The sequence below is a fragment of the Ctenocephalides felis genome, unplaced genomic scaffold, assembly GCF_003426905.1.
Source record: "Ctenocephalides felis isolate EL2017-DRISC unplaced genomic scaffold, ASM342690v1 CF-g0.4_SCAFFOLD_03570, whole genome shotgun sequence".
Lineage (NCBI taxonomy): Eukaryota > Metazoa > Arthropoda > Insecta > Siphonaptera > Pulicidae > Ctenocephalides > Ctenocephalides felis.
This window is the reverse complement of record NW_020539724.1, coordinates 24,988,459-25,006,604: the sequence shown is the minus strand read 5'-3', so window position 1 is coordinate 25,006,604 and position 18,146 is coordinate 24,988,459. Positions and strand designations below refer to the sequence as shown.

At 29.2% G+C, this 18,146-nt stretch overlaps 1 protein-coding gene and 1 non-coding gene across 2 annotated transcripts; both read left to right on the top strand.

Moving 5' to 3' along the window:
* The first annotated feature begins 2,795 nt into the window (after positions 1–2,795).
* On the top strand, positions 2,796–17,291 carry LOC113383309 (hypertrehalosaemic prohormone). Its single transcript, XM_026621571.1, has 3 exons — positions 2,796–2,913; positions 5,173–5,376; positions 17,169–17,291. The coding sequence occupies exons 2-3, from the start codon at positions 5,191–5,193 to the stop codon at positions 17,205–17,207; spliced, it is 225 nt and encodes a 74-aa protein (XP_026477356.1). The 5' UTR covers positions 2,796–2,913; positions 5,173–5,190; the 3' UTR covers positions 17,208–17,291.
* LOC113383963 lies at positions 8,041–8,253 on the top strand. Its single transcript, XR_003367912.1, has one exon. It is a non-coding gene; the product is annotated as a small nucleolar RNA U3 (small nucleolar RNA).
* Positions 17,292–18,146: the final 855 nt, after the last annotated feature.

Genomic DNA, 18,146 nt, shown 5'->3' with positions numbered 1-18,146 from the left:
AAATTTGACACTTGCTACATTCCTGGACGCTATTGCCATACTAAGCAGTAATCACAGTGCTGATCAAGCTTCCCGACAAACGCAAGAACATATCAATAAACTACAAATGGGGCTTGCCAAATGGAATATTTGCATAAATGAAACCAAATCAGCTCATATCACATTTACCCTGAGAGAGGGTGCTTGTCTTCCAATTTAAGTCCAGATTCCGAAACAGAACATAGTGAAATATCTTGGTCTCCATTTAGACAGCAGACTTACTTGGAAAAGCCACATAAAAACAAAAAAAAACAGCAAATAATGATCAAAATTAAAGAATTTGATTGGCTACTGCGTAAAAAGTCTAAGCTCTCTGTTGAAAATAAGTTGCTGCTATATAAATCAATCATTAAACCAATCTGGACCTACGGAATTGAGCTCTGGGGATGTGCTTACAAATCAAATATAATGCAGAGAACTCAGTCAGAAATTTTACGTACAATTCTTAATTCTCCGTCGTACGTAACAAATGAAACCATTCACAGCGACCTCAACATGAAAACGGTGCATTTAACGTTCAAAGAATTCACTGGACTCACATTCGAACCCATTTATAGTTGACATTACTAAACCTTATGGCAGAAGGAGATTGAAACGATATGGCCTTTAGACTTAGTCTTAGATTAGGTCTAATATAATATTATCATAGTCACTGTTAAACTGAGAAGATCTCATTGGAGCTTTTCTTAGGCATCGCTCTTAATATTGTCATTTAGCTCATTAATCTTTATGTATTTCTTATGCTCATACGAGTTAATTAAAAAAATATTGACATTTAGTTTAACCTATTTCATATTCAAGAAAGCGGTTTCGCCCAACTTCAATGTCAAATATGAGTAATGAATTAATCATTTTGGCCAAGCTGATTCAAAGGCCGAAAGCGCCGAAAGGCGGCCGAAATGAGAACCAGCCTTTTTCACCCGGCAATTGAAATTATAGGAAAATTCGATAATATAATGGCAGACCACATAAAAGAATTATTACAAAACCACATTACAAAGATCAATTGCTTTAGAAACTACGTGTCACGTTAACTGGAAAATCGGTTTTAAAATGAATTAATCACTATCCTTGCAACCCAAATATATATTAATCTTGTAAGTGGAATTCTGCCCTGTGGCAAGTTGCATAAAGTTCCCGAAAAGTAATCAATAATATTTTTTATAGAATTTACCTGTCTTTCTATGTTTCTGTCTACCTGTCTCTATGTCAACATGTCCTCCTATATATATTCAATGCCGTCAACCAGTTTACCTGCCTGCCTGTTTACCTGCCTACTCGTTCAAATCTACAACCGTATGCCTGTTTACTATAGTCTTCTTGTTCATCGGTACATGTGTAAACTTGTTCGTCCGATTGCCCCTCTACTTGTCTATCTATATACCTATCTACCTGTTTACCTGCCTACCTATCTGATTGTTACTAGCCAACTTGTCTATCTGTCTACCTGTCTATCATTTTTCAGTTTATCTTTGTCTACCTGTCTATGACTCTACCTGTTTACCTGCCTAACTATTTACCTATTTGCCAATAATTTAATTTGAATATGGATCAACTACTTGAATTTGTAAGAATCACATTTGACCTATACATTTTATCTTGCTTGCTTTTGCAAAAATGTGCTCAATTCTTTCTTTTCATCATTTTTTGCACTTTTTGCTCTCCGAAACGGCCTGAAATCTGTCAATGCCTAGAACTAATCAGCACATCTCGCCGTCAATTAAAATTGATTATCTTTTGGATCAATCTAATCAATTGAAATCAACAAAAGGGCAAAAGATTTGAAAATTACAATAATTTACATATTGAAAATGATAAATTTAAAGTACGAGAAAATTTAGTTGGTTGCCATAAAGGTGAAAAAGCATGTAAGATTTTTTGTGTATAACTTCCTAATTCAAAAGTTAAACTATACTGGATTCAGCTTTTATTATATGAGGGGATAATTAATTAAACTATGATCTTTGTATATCTCATTAAAGCCACTATATACAATTTCTTTAGCGGTTTACCATTTATGAGACAAATTTTAAAAAATAAATAAAATACTGACAAGGTAACCATCAGGTTTACTCTTCGAAGCCGCTGGACCTGTCTTTGCCATTGACATTGTATTTTGAATTTTTCAAATCGGTTCATCCATACTCTCGAAATCGTCGACAAAAAATTGTCTCCGCACATACACACACATCCATTTTTTCTTAGGTATGCCAAAATTTCCAGAAACCTCTGAAACGTGAAGATATGCAAAAATGTTCATTTTCGATTTTTGGCTCATTACTATAACTTACCCTACGCAAAGTTAATAATCAAAAAATTGCTTCAGATCTTCAATTATTGAAGAACGTTTAAGGTATTTGTTAACTATTGTGATAGAAAGAAAAATTACCAATTGATCATTTGAGAATTTAGGAAATAGTTGAAGACTTTCATTAAAAAAATCGCATAGAGTTAATTTTGCTCGCACAAATTGAATTATTTACAGTCAACCGAGACCTCTTAAATGTGAAGTTTGATGATGAAAGTCTCTTACTGTCTTAAATGTTATAAAATATAAAAAATTAATATTATACTCTGTGTTGATTATTTAAGTTGGAAAAACATTTTTTCATACCGTGTGACCCATGCTTAAGTGTCATGACAAATCATCCCCTAAAGATAAGGAGGTGGTAAATACAATTGTATAAAACGCCGAGACATTGAGAAAAACAATCAACAGTTCGTTTCTTTTGTTCCCTTAGAAAAGTGAAACGCACATACAAGTTCAACACTTCCAAAAAAAGTTATTCTGAAGTGATCATTTGTACAATAAGGAGTGCTTCAGATAAATAAAAGTGAAAAGTTATTTGAATAGTGTGAGAAGTTTCTTACTAGGTAATTCATTTCTTAGTTATTTGATTAAAATAGGTGACAAAAAATTATAATAAGTAATGCGAATTTTAAAAGATAGGTATACATAATCAACTTAGCCATTAAATATTCAACGGTTTAGTTTGAAAAAATATTTTCACTTTTGCGAAGACGATTGCCAACTCATGCCTTTCCAACATACTTATAATATCTGTAATTGAATAATTAAATCAATTTGTTTAACGCATTTTATTTTATCCTTTGTGTTCTGGAAATGTATTTTATTTGAATGTAATTTGTAGATTCTGATTAGAATCGTTTGAGTGCGCGACGAAATTCTAAACTTTGAAGAATTTTTATAATTCAGCCGCTTTTCGTAGGTCTATAATATTTTAGTTAGTCGTTTCGGACTATGACATATATCATTGTAAAAAGTTCCATCAAATCGCCAAAAAAATATCAACATTTAATTACAAAAAAACGATCTTTACCAATCAACACGATTCCCAACCAAAATCTTTCAAACAATTTTTGAATTTTTGAAATAAATTCAACATTGTGAACCGAAACGTGGGCAAGAACTTTTACACTTTTTTGCTAATTGCAAAAAAATGGCTGAGCCGATCGTCGCGCAAAACTAATCAATGATAGTTCTTGACTAATGACTTTTGAAATTTTAAAATCAGTGCAGCAGTTTTTTAGATGACGTCGACAAAAGGTCAAAAATCGGCTCACATACACACATATATACACGCATACACACACTAACACGCGCCAGCATACTTTTCTAAATTCGGCCTCATTCGATTCAGAATGACTTCAAACGTCGAAAAGATAAAATTAGCAAATCGTATTTTTCTGATGGAAAAAAACTTTTTTTGGGAAGTTCTTGCAAATTAGTTTTTGGTAATTTTGGTATAGTATAACATGCTACGATAGGCGATTTTGGAATGATGGGCTATGTCAAAAATTCAAAATTCTATCGCGACAAGTTCATAAATAAATTTTTTAAATATGTTTAAATTTTGGAATACATGCACACACATGCTTTTTCCAATTTTGGTGTTAAATTTGTCTTTCCTGACGCAGACATAGGACAAGAAAAAATGAGACAAGAATAGAATTTAAAAAAATAAACCTGCTTAATTTTATAATAAATATAATTAATGCTGAAAAGTTGTTTTCCATAAAAGACTCAACCATTAACACTATATTATCAGAATAAAAAAAGGAAAAGTAGCGTATACGCGTGCATGGTGCAAAATAATATATTAGATTGAAATTATAATTTTTATTGAGTTAAAACTTGTAATTAAATTTAATCGAATACTTATATCTATAAATAAAATATTCATTTCTGAGAACTGTTCAATTAGTTAAAAGTTTAGTTGCTAATATTGTAATAATGAATACAATTTGGGTAGTACTGCCCAACTCGATTCCGGAAATAATAGCATGAAGAATATCCCATAGCCATTTCTCATCGCAGTGCCCGAAATAGGCTATTTGAATAGGAAAAATTTTTTTTTCAAAAAAAGGTAATTTTTTGTCAAATTATAGTTTCTCAAAAATCTAATTTTTTCGAAGTAATTTTTTTTCAAAAATGTTAATCGTTTTAAAAAAAATGATAATTCTTGGTACGGGAAGTTCCGGCAATTTGCCTTAAGGCACGATGCCATACGCCCCACTAGTTAATCTATATTTTTAAGTAAAAAAATTAACATCGATGCTGCACGACGTCAGGTTGTCCAGAGCGGACTTCGAACTTACGACCCCGTACATACGAGTCCGTGCGTTTGATCGTAACGCCTTGAAATACCCCAATAATAAGTTAAACTACAGCTCAATATATTGTCCCCACAATTATTTTTATAGTTCACACTTCTTTGGAATTCCTAAACCCAAACTTTTTTTGCTCAAACCTGATGCTTTAAAAATGTTTTTTTCAAATTGCCGTACTTTATTATAATTTTTTTGCCATAGAATGCCACAATTTTTAAATAAATAAGCCATCCATATAAGAAGTTAAGTAGGTCTTGAAAAATCTAGAAAAACAGTCAATAAATTACTATTTGACCATGTTTAAGTTCATATCACGACAAATTTGTTAAATGTAACTTGGATTGTGATAGTTGTCTTTTTCTGTTGTAGCATACACGTCATTCTGCATCACAATGACGTCCGCGAACGTGTTAAGATAATTAAATCAAGATCTAAGACGTAACGATAAATTTCCGATTTTACTTTTTATCTAAATTTCAACGTAATTTTCTTTTTTTTCAGGTTTCAATAAAAATCACAATGTCGTTCAAATGGTTATCGGTAATAGCGATATTCGCCCTCTGTTTATTGGGATACAGTTTTGCCCAACTGACATTCACACCAGTTTGGGGGAAAAGAGCCCCAAATCCACTTGGGAATATGCAGGGTACTCAAGACTGCAGAATTTCAGCCGAAGGCATGATGCTCATGTATAGGCTAATACAGGTACTGATTTGCATTAACTTTAAAAAATAAAAAGTATTCTTGTGTGTCTCAGAACTTAACGTCTTTAGGTTTTTATTTTTTTATTCGAATTATTTTACTATAAAACTGCAGAAATGTTTTGCCAATTCTGCCAATTACAAAGAAACGTGCAAAACTGTCCAACGATAGTTCTTATGATCTTTATCATAGAATGGCTTCTAAAGATTCAGATACATCAAATGGCTTTTAAAATTTTGAAATCGTCTTAGCCTTTATAAACGTCGACGGAAAGTTGAAAATCAATTCACATACACACACATAATTTTTCTAAATTTGGTCTCATTCGATTTAAAATCACTTTAAACGTCGAGAAAACATAAAATTAGACAATCGGATTTTTTCGCGAAAACGAACTTCTTCTTCGGGAAGTTCAAATCGTATTTTATGTCATATTTAGTGACTACTATCTGTATTAGCTAGGTAAAAATAAAATTTTAGAAGAAAAACTTCAACTTTGTATCTCACCTTATGGCCAAAATATTATTGAAAATATGACATTTTCCTTTTCAAACTCAATTTTTGGCGTAACCATAAAAGATATCGAAAAAGAAATTACATGATTCTGCTCACATTGGCTTAGAACACATAATGTAGATTAATTGATGCTAAATATTTATTTATTACTAGCTGACCCGGCAAACGTTGTTTTGCTAAGTAAGGTATATTCTAAACAATTTTTAGAGAATCAAAAATATTAATACTTTAAGTGTTTTATAAGGATGTGTTGTTTGAATGTTATATACAATAAAGTATTATAAAAACATTAAACCCCATTAGTTTGTCTGTATTTTGTCAATACAATCAAACTGGAAGATTTATACACTTTCTATAGAAAACATGGTATAATCCAATCCAAGTCTTTTTTGGTCTTTCGACTTACTGATTACGTTTCAAGTTTTCCAGATTCTTTTTGGATTCTGTATTTTGTATATAATTGTAAATAATACTACTGAGCTATTAAAAAAAATTCAAATTTCTGCGAGAAGAGATAGAAAATAAATTAAGTATTTCATTTTTGACCTGCTTTTTGAAGAGTTTCAAGTAACATTCGATGAATTAAAGTAAATTTAATAAAAAGTATATATTTAAAACAGGGCCAGGCACAAAGGTCCAATTTGACTTTGAGCAAATATAAAGTATATTGTGAAAACCATAACACAACAAATAACACATTTCAAACGAAAATTGTCTGACTACGTTCAGTAAACTGCCTTCAAAATGTCTTTCAAAAATTTGTTATCTAGACCTTTTTACCCTATAGGCGGGGTATTGTGCTGAAAAACTACCAACGGAAGAAAATACTTTTATTATGGATTTTCAAAGATTGCCGTTTATCTCCCGATAGCAAAGTTTTCAAATCAAGGTTATAGCTGGTTATATATCTTTTGACCTCTACTTTCAAATATTGTTGTTAAACAATGCTTAACTTTACCAGTTTTTGAGACATTTATCTCCCGATAGCAAAGTTTTCAAATCAAGGTTATAGCTGGTTATATATCTTTTGACCTCTACTTTCAAATATTGTTGTTAAACAATGCTTAACTTTACCGGTTTTTGAGACATTGGTGGTGGACCTTTTAAACCTCGGTCCTTCGTATATTACTATCTATTCTTCGATAAATTCTGGGAAATTATAACTGGAAAAATGTTATTCGACAAAATGTCCATTTGATCGATACCAAATTTAGGTTCTGAATTTAAATAAGATAAATAAAAAATAATATAACCTAGAAAATGTTTTATAAATACCAATGAGTATATAATTATACAAATGAGATCTTTCAGAGCACCGTGTTTGAGAAAAATATGCCAAAAAGTGCATTTTCATATTAACATATCAAAAAAGTTTATATTTTGAGTCTCTAGTAACACTTGCGGCCCGTTTACTAACGTTTTTGTATATAATTAAAACTACAAACAAAACTACTCACTACAAATTTATCATAAATAAATATTATTCGCGTAAAACATCCTATTAAACGTAATTGAACATCATCTGTCAAAAGCGTTTGACATTTCACGAAATTGCCACCGTCCATTGTTTTATTTAAATTACGCTTCTACAAAAATTTTCAAATTAAAAATGTAAAGTTTCTACGCGGATTTAAAATAATTTCTCAGCTTTTGGACTTTCTCTGGATTGGCACGAATTTTTCAAGACTAAGACTGGCCAAATCGATTCAGCCGTTTTCGAGTTTTATTCGGACATTTGAAAGAGAGCTCCATTTTTATATATAAGATTAGCTAAAAAGGATAAAATATTTTTTCAATTAAAGTTTTCGGAAAGTGCGTTTTGTTTAATTACATTATTATTAGCGTTGTTCGAAATCCTATTGACTTTTCTTTTAGTTTAGACTGCCAAAATGGTATTTTCTTAAAGGACCGATAATAAAGTATCATTAAAAAAAATCTCTCTTTGTGAAAACAGGTTAGTCAAATAGTTCACTGGCTCCCCTACTACTTTGAGATAAAAGCGCATTACGCACAACGCTCTTTCTATAAATAGCAAGAGTTGAAACTGAAACGGTAGATGTCACTGCTTCGTATAGCGGCGTCACGTTAACTTGTGATCGCCGCACAAACCTGAAAGGATTTTGCTTGTCTCGGTTGAAACGTCGTTTCGGCAAGATCATACTTCACAGGATCATTTCTGTAGTATGTCTTCACAATCTCTTCACTCAAACGTGGAGTTGATGCGACCTCGACGATGAGTCGTAGCATCGCACCCTGAGCGTGAGAAAGGTGATCGAACTTCATTTGGAGTTTGATCATCGTCGATGACCGTTCGCCAAAATCTCTCGTGGATTCTGGTCATGGGTGTGATGCTTTCTGAGAGGTCAATTTTAATCATTATTTATAATTGCATTTTAAACAGAATAGTATCTTGCATTTTAAACAGAATGCTCAACTTCTTTGCGTTTTTTGATTTGATCTTCTTTTAAAAAAAGATAAATAGGAAGTATATAGAGTACAAGCATGAAACAATAAAATTTCAGCAGATGAGCAGTCGTTTTATTTTTCAATAAGCTGGCTTTGATATCCAAAGTTTGATTGAATACCGTTATAATAATGAGGGTTGTCAGGTCGTTATATTTATTTTACACGATTGGTCGTGGGTCTGATGCTTTCTGAGAATGCTTTAAAACATTATATATTTTATAACTTACCGTAAGAGTAAGTTTTAAGTTCTGATATTTATAATAACATTATTTATAATAATAGCCTAAAATTACATTTTTTAAAAAGGCTTCAAAATTATTTAAAAGCTGAAAATTGAGATTTTTGAAATATTTAATATTCATCATTTTCCAGCTTTCAAATAATTTTGAAGCTTTTTTAAAAAATGTAATTTTATTGGCTTGAAATCGACTTTTTTTAAAAAATTAGATTATAAAACAATCAGTACGTCTCTTTGTCAATACGAATCGAATGTTTTTTTTTAATTATTCATATCGGCTGAATTGTCTGAAATCGTCGACGAAAATTTGTATCCGAACACACACACACACACACGTAAATATATCTTCTTTTTTTCTAATAATAAGGTATGCCCAAGAGCACAGAAATTTGACACGTAAAGACATACACAAATTTACATTTTTTATTTTCAATACTATAACTTACCCTAAGGGAAGGTAAAATAACTATTACTGCTGTATTTACATTCCAATATGAATAATAACTAAGTATATCATTATTTATTTTTTGCCTTATATGGTATTTTTATGGTCAAATGGCATTGAGACAATAATAAAGCTTTGTTATTCTACAAAAATGACGGTTGATGTACAAAACAACTCAAAATTCAAAAAAAAATAAAAACAAAAAGTTTGTGGCAACCACACTTTGAGTCTAGCCGAATCATGTTAAATAAACAAAATACAAAATAGAAATAAAAGTTATTTGAAAATATCTAAATTTAGAGCGTGATCAATAATGTTTGTTTTAAAAAATAACATTAAACAAGTAAATGCATTCATAAAATTAAAAAAATTATTTTCGAGATGAAATATCGATTGCTATATTTTTTGTTTTTTGCGAATTTTGAAAGCAATTAATCTAAAAACTAGTTGTAACTGGCAAATCAAAAACTTTGAAACATTCGAAGCGCAATATGCAAAAATTACCATTTTCAACTTTTGGACAATTATTTTAACTTATGGCCCTGGCAGTATTAGCAGATAACAAATCTATATAATTTGATATCTGTCCAAAAGATTGAGTTTTTAAAATTGGTTTAGAATTTTTGGCGAAAACATTAACTATGCACTTATCGATTACAAAGAAACCACTATGTCTATCATCGTGCTAAATTAACAATGCAAGTCCTTGTTGAGTTTTATCAATCGATAAATTATTGAAATGTTGCATCCGTTTTTGAAAAGTCGACATGCTTTTTCCATTTTGGTGCCAAACGATCTAAAATTACTCGGAACATCGAGAACATAAATTTAGGAGATCGCATTTCGACCAAAAAAGTAAAATTTCCCTGCGGAAAATAAATAAATTCCTTAAAATCCTTGCATCATAAAACATAATTTATGAATAGGTCATATATTTTACAAAATTATATTTTCATTTATATAAATCCAAAACATAAGAATAATCTCTAAACTCTAAAAGAATGTAATTTTATGAACGAAAGTAAAGCATATATAATCAGCATATTACGCCTGAAACTACAGTATAATATAATTCAAACTGCGCGCTTACATTTTATCGTTCATGGAGCAGGCGAATTTTATTTAAATATTGATAATACTTTAATAAAAAAAACAAATTTATTTATCTGAGTGACAATGACAAATTCTAAAATAAAAAAATAGAAGTAAATCGTAATAGTTGCATCTAAAACTTTTTTCAAATGTCATAATTTTAAATTTGTTGTTCGCAAATAACAGTTATTAAAAGAAATCAATCAAAATTACTTTTGGTTCTTTAAAAGCAATGCGGTCTAAAGATTGTGTTAATGTAGGGCGTTGGCTATTGACTCAATGCAATGATGAAAACTTGTTCAAACAAACATACTTCATCTATCTCCCTTTGGACCCTATCTCAAAATCATTATAGTTCAGCTGTTATGACGACTAAAACTACCGTAGCCTGACACAACCATACCCAGTCCTTCCAACATAATTGAAACGTTTCTAAAGAGAGACACTTAAATATTATTTATTTTTTAATTTGTTTGTTTGTGGACATATATAGATATTTGAATTATATTTATTCTGGACACAAATAGATAATGACCACATGATGCAAAATATAATGTAGGGATTATCAAGCGTGTATTTAATAGATGATTTATTGCTATCTTTAGGTTATACGTTATATATATATATATATATATATATACTAGCTGACCCGACAGACGTTGTTCTGTACTCATGTCTACAATTTTTAAATTTTTTATACTAATATTTACTGCTTAGTTAAAAATAATAATTACTGTTTTTTGAATTACTACTTACACCAATATATGAGTGATGTTGAATGTAGAACTATTTCAAATAAAATGATTGTTCTCAATTCCCACAGTTAACACTTTAATTATTCATTTAACAAATATTAAAAAATGTTCAATAAAATTGTATATTAAAAATTATACACTGCGATTTATAGAACAAATTTATTTCCAATAGCTCAATTTATTTTATTGCATTTAAGGGTTATATAGTATTTTTAGTCATACCTGTAGATGTGGATGTATAAATAAATGATTTTTTGTTTATTCACGACTAAAACATCGATTTTCCAAATTTATCACAATAAAAATGATCGTCTGCCTTTGTGATTTATGTCACAGCATAAGATACACGTGTTGAAAATTGAAATCTTTTAAAAAGGACAACAAATTCAGAAAGAATTAATATATAGCATTCGCGGTAAAGGTGCAATATCACCTTTTATTTTTTTACCCAAAATATATGCTTTAAAATGTTGCCTATAATTTTTATAATTTCGTACCATATTTTAACTGGCTTTTAGTAATTTTAATATCTAAATTACATTTTTTTCTCCAATAAATCAATATACATTATTGCTTAAGTTTATATTTGAAGTGAATTAATTTGTCAAATCATGTTCACATGTGCTCTATTCAACTTGCAATCAACAAAATTATTGCTCTGTGAATTTTTTTACTGTGCTCCAATTTACTTGATATTTTGGAAATAGGCTAATCTTTATCTTAATTTCAATGTTTTTAACAATTTGCACTCCGTCACCATCCACAGCATTAATTGGATTATTACTCTTTTAATTCTGATTTTATCAGAACTTGTAATACACTATTTTAAATGTGATTAAATGAGCTACAACTTTCTCTATCATTAATTTTACCGTAACTTCTCTTATTGTAAAACGGCGAAGTTTTAAAGGGCTCGAAAGACCTCTGGTTGGACAGCTCCTTAATTAATCATACATCTATCAATATTTGTGTAACGAAAAAATAATAAACAATAATAATTAGTCAGAAAAATACCTCGAATTTTCTTATATATATACTTTTATACGTATTCTTTCAGAGGTATTATGATGAGAAATTGGTTGTTCTTTTTTTAAATGTTTTTTTTTTAAATGTTTTTTTTCATGAAATCATGAGTTTTTTGAGAATCATTTGTACTAAAGTTGTGGTATTTTCTAGAATCCATCAAGATCTCTTAAACCAAGTTAATTCTAGATTGAATACGATTATTTTTAATTTTGGTGGATATGGCACTCAAAGTATTTGATTTAAATGAAAAAAAAAACATTGCATGCGTCCTTTATCTGCATGATAGCTCACTCATTTTACACGCAGAAGTACTCATTTTAAAGCTTATTTTGAGCACTATAAAAACCCATTTTCATATCTAGCCTAATAATGTTCCTAAAACACTATAAAATAACGATTTATTAAGATTTTAATTGATATAATTCTGTTCATTACATGATTTTCGTTAAAATGTATATTTTTGAAGGTGTTAGCAAAAAATGATGAAAAACGCAAAAAAAAAAAAAATATTCAGTAGCCAGTAACTTGAAAAGTATTTCGTTTTTTGAAAAACATTATTAAATATTTTTCTCGTATAATTAGTTCTTTTATCGATACCCAACGTTATTTTGAAAAAAGTAAAATTACACCACTGAAAAGAAATGTCATCCACCCGAGAAGTGGTAAAGGAGTCTAAATTGTTTTCACTTCTGAAGAGTAAGATGAACCTAGTTTCAAAATTCCAAACGAATTGGAAAATAGTAAAAATTTCAGACCCAAAGCGCTCCATTGAGTAAATATTCCGTACCCAATGACAAACATATGAATTTTTGACACAATGAAACTTCTAAATAATTTTTTTTGTATTGTGATTTAGTATAGTAAGGCAAAACGACTGCAAATTGAATATGTTTGAGCGCAATCACTTATGGCTCGCTCCTTTGCGCGAATTCGTACGGCGAATCTGTTCGCAAAGTGCGCAAACAAAATTATTGCAAGCAAAAGCAAACCACGCGCACGTCAGACGCATGCGCAGACTGCATCACTTGTCAAATGCATGTTAAATTATTTGCATCTTATATTAATTTAATTTTTGGCACATCTCAGCTGCTTTTCGGCATTAATAATGTAGACATTAAATTTTCCTTATTCATAAATATGAATTTATTATATTCTAATATCGCCTTAGCCTATAAGTGAATAGAAATGTTTGGCAAATGACAGTCCTCAATTGTTTTTAATGTCAAACTAAGCTTCAAATATTTTCAAGGGCAAACAATGATAAGCGGTTTTTTGTAATTTTTTCTATTTATTTCTACAATCTAACTATATTTCTATGAATCAAAACATTCTAAAAAATTTCCCGAACAAACTTCAGGAAGATTCATGAAAATCCGAATTATAGTTTAGGAGGAAATATGAAACTTACATTGTTACAGAAGAATTTTATATATAAGATATAGCAAAATAGTAATGACGGTATATATTTTTTAACTTTCTGAATGAGAAGTATAAAGTTTTGCTAATAAATTCGACTTGCGAATTTTATGTTTCCTCAACGTATCAAACCATTCTGCAATTTTGAATCGTTCCAGAACAAATTTTGAAAAAGTATATGTATGTGTGAGGCGAAATTTGACCTACCGTCAACGTTTTTGCAAAAAATGGCTAAATCGATTTTAAAAATTTTAAATTTATTCAATGTAACTCGATAAGAACTAAACTATTTTTTCAACGTTAAGCTAGAAATCATAAACCTTTTTTAAAAATTTGAAAACCCTTTGAAAAGTATTAGTTGAGAATTGTGGTGATTAGTTAGTAGACGAGTAGATGAAACCTCTGATGATGATCGAGTTAATGGTCTTAAAAAATATTATGGGTCTACAGCAATTTGTTTAATTATAAAAATTCATCAAAATTTAGATTAATGGAGAGCATCAAAACTTTAAAATTTATCATGATTTTATTAAAAATGCTAAATCTCAAATCTTATTAATTAAGTCGTTTATTTACACATATCGGAGAGTTTTACCAACTTGCCTTAAGACAAAATTTCATTTACATCGTAAAATTTCTAATACTGATAAGTAGAAATATGGTTAGTAGATTTGCCAAAATATTTAATCGCACTCAATATGAACTCTAGAATCGATAAAATAACAATTAAAATTTTATCAAATAAATTTGTATCAGCATGTGTTATGGAGCACATTTGAGTTCTCATGATTATTTGAGACTGCAAAAACAACCAGCTAAAAATGTTCGTATATATTTATATACTCGTAATTTATAATTTTTTATATCAACGATATCAAAATTTGAAAAACGTTTCAAATAGTATATTCCTATTAATAAGCAGAATCTAATTAAACATATGCATAATATTTCAGCGTTAAAAAATTTTAAACCTATATTATTGCTTATGATCCTATAAAGTGCAGCAAGTTTGGGGAATATGGGATTTCCCTTTATTCAGCAACGATTGGTAATAAAAAGAAAAAACATTGCACACTTATTTAATTTGTTTAAAATTAAAATAATTTACTTTTACTTTTTTAAGAAAAATTTTCCAAATCAAAAAGTCAACAAAAACGCACCCAACACCACGAATGGATTAATGTACGATTGAAGAACAAGAATAAATCGTAAATTTTCGAAACGTTGAATAAAACTAGCTGTAAGTGGATTTCTGTCTTAAGGCAATTAGGGCATCGTGCCTTAAGGCAAATTGCTGGAACTTCCCGTACCAAAAATTATTATTTTTTTAAAAACGATTAACATTTTTGAAAAATTTTACTTCGAAAAAAAAATATATTTTTGAGAAACTATAAAATTGACAAAAAAAAATTTTTTTTATTTGAAAAAAAAAATTTTTTTTGAGAAAAAAATTTTTTTTTTAAAACAAAAACTTTTTTTTTAAAAAAATGTTTTCTTCATTTTGACATATTTTGGAAATTTTGAACTTTTTTTTAAGCAATCGCACTGCTTGAACTGCATAGAGACGAAATGTCAAAGCTCGCAAGTGCCGCGCCGCCGTCTAACGCATAAGCATTGGTACGGAACCCATAGAAATGTAAAAAAAAATATTTGCAATGCAAATTCATTTGCATTTTGGGAGTTTTTAGTGCCAAGAAAGAATGGTAACATAGCATTGCCATAACAACGGAGAATTATTCTGTATCTTAAGGTCTGCCTATACTGGATATGTAATAAATCTTTTGGATATCATTCAAGTTGATGAGCATTTTAAAGTAAATTATATCGCTTTACATTCTTTGTTATAAATACAAAGTTTTTTGTTGACTCATTTTCTTAAATAAAAATATGATTCTTAAATTTATCCAATTAATTGTTATTCATCGATTCCCCATAATTTAGTTGGAAGAGTTTTGGACTTCCAACCGAAAGGCCCTAGGTTTGATACGCAACCACGACCAGACTGATATCAAGCATTAGAGTTGTCGGTTTTCACTAGAACATATAGAGGAAAATATGTTTTAAAGTGCGATTTTCTGGCACCTGTCTGTATTAAGTTCAATTTTAAAAGACTCTAAATGATAAAATATTTCGGAGATTGTTTTCTAAAAAGTAAGCTTGTTAAGGAATACTAGCAAAAATAGTAAATAGTAAAAGGAATAATGGAAAAAATTATTAATAATAATTGTGAAAAATTAATGTTATACTTATATAGTGCATTGACGCTTGAAACTTGAATTCATTAACCAAAACTCAAAATTGAATGGAATGCTTATGAAGATAATATAATTGTTTATTTAAACATAACCTCTATTCAATAGAGTTAACTGAACTATATTAATATTGAATTCAAATCGAAATGAAAACATATTCATGTTATATCAAATGCGTGATATGCGAATACAACCTAGAATTATTCAAATCAAAACACGTGAAACTTAACAAAATTATTTGTGAAATTATAATGAATATTTATATCCGGTGCCAACCATGTTATTAATAACAACCACGACCTGCATAATATTATTCAGAAACGTTTCCTCATCTTTATTTTGAATGAAACTAATACTAAGCATGAACTAGACTGGATAATTTAATTCATTTTCATCAATTCTTCAATGTTTGAATTGTTTGCATCAAATCGCCAAAAATGTCTTTAAAAGTAAATGTATATTGTAAGAGTTGATTTGATTTCGCACTAATGAATTCAAGATTTCCATAAAGTAATGCAAAATTTCTTTTCGATTACCGGCATCAATGATCTGAAATGGGCTCCTGGTCACTCCTGGTGCAAAAAATTGCATCACCCAGCCCGTCAAAAATTTTCCTGAAAGTAGTATTTTATGAAATATATTTAAAGTTATCTAATATATTGCTATCACGCGCACCTTTATGCGTCGGACTGTAAATATGGAGTTTCTCACAATTTTCACTATGCTCTTTGTATAATAATTTTTTAGAACATTCACGCATGAAAAACCGACTTGATCTCACAATGCATCTTAATAATTCATTATTTTACATTTATTTATTGCTGAAAAGTTTTACAAGACACAGCTTTCACGTACATTTTTCCCACCCCAGCAATCATTTTTCATCTCGCTATTTTATTAATTTTTTGAGGAAAATAACTTTTTTTTTTAAATATCAAGACAGTTTATTCTTATTATATTTACTATTTCCATTAATGGGGATGTTTGGGGATTTTCGCTTAAATTTTAGACCACACAAATTTACTTCCTAACTATAATAATTGCAATGGCAAACCCGCCATGCCAAACTATAGCCTGGTTGACCCATAGCAGCAGATGATACTTGGCTCGTCACTCTGATTTCCTCCTAAGCGGATATATCTTTTGTCTTTTTGTGTAATTATTTATTATTATAAATATTGCTGTGTGATTTTTTGGAAAAAATTTCTTTTCCGTCTTTTTTGTCACATTTATGGCATAATTTTTATACTCATTTAGAACTTATTACTGTTTACAAAACCAAAAAAACGTAAATATCCGAACAAAGTGAAAAATGTTTTGTACATATTTATATTTATCGAAATAAATAATAATTGAAATATGTTTTTTTGAAATTGAAAAAAAAATTCAATAAGTTCGTAATTTTTTGGCTACTCTACAACTATCCTAAAAATACCTCAAATATCGTTTGTTGGGTTAGTTGGTGAATATATATATATATATATATATATATATATATATATATATATATATATATAAACATTAGATATAAATATTATTTACATTACAATAGTTTTATTGTTAAGTAAAATTTTATTTTTAATTTTCAGACAGAAGCCCAAAAACTTCTTGAGTGCTCGCAGAAATGAGAAGAAATGAAAGAAACCATAAAAATAAAAATGATACGTGAACTGAAGATTTAACATGAAAATGGAAGAAAAGCGCTTTTTTGAATTTTCATTGATAAAGTATATTTTTTATTTTGTCTAGAGCTAAATTATTATATTAAATGTATAATTTGTTGAAGTTAATTAAATACTGAGAAACGCATTAATTTTATGCTTTTTATATATAAATGGACCTAGTATGATTTTTAGGTTTTTTAGATTTTTTTTCTTAAGATTTAATAAATGATAAAAGAGCAACTTCTGAATAACAAAATATATCAGATTTTTTTATTATTTCATTAGTCAGGTTTTCGATTAATGTGCAATGTATTGAATAGATTCGTCTTTATGGAAATTGATAGTTTTTGTATATTAATTACTTACAGACATGAGAACTTTAATTGTTGTATAAAAGTCAACTACAACTCTACAACTGAGCATATCCAAGTCGTTTGCTATAACCATCAAATATTATTCATCTTCTCACATTATTCTCTCTACCTGGTTATAGAGGGGTGTAAACGGTGTGATAGTGTTGACTTTTACTGTTCTTTAGAAAAACATTATCACTCGATATTTGATGATTATGATCCTTTAGGTGAAATCTAGAGTTTTGGTTAACTTATGACCATTTATTCGGTTATTGTGGTTAATTTTTATTAATTTTATTAATTTATACTTTGAGAGCGTAACCGTGAATAACATTTTTGGAAATAACATAGTAAAAAATAATAACACAATTGCTATAAGTCTTCAAGAATTAAGACATTTAGTTGAACTGTGAATTTAAAATAAAAGAACCAAAATAATCGAAAAACGGTCATAATTTCACCAAAACTTTAGGTTGCACTTATTAAATACTCACAATTTCCAAAAAAGGTGAGATGATTTTTTTTCTAATCATTTTGTAAGGACAATTTA

Coding starts and splice junctions, on each gene's coding strand:
- LOC113383309 (XM_026621571.1), top strand. CDS start 5,191: ATGTCGTTCAAATGGTTATCGGTAATAGCGATATTCGCCCTCTGTTTA. Junction 5,377..17,168: donor TCATGTATAGGCTAATACAG/GTACTGATTTGC, acceptor TTTAATTTTCAG/ACAGAAGCCCAAAAACTTCT.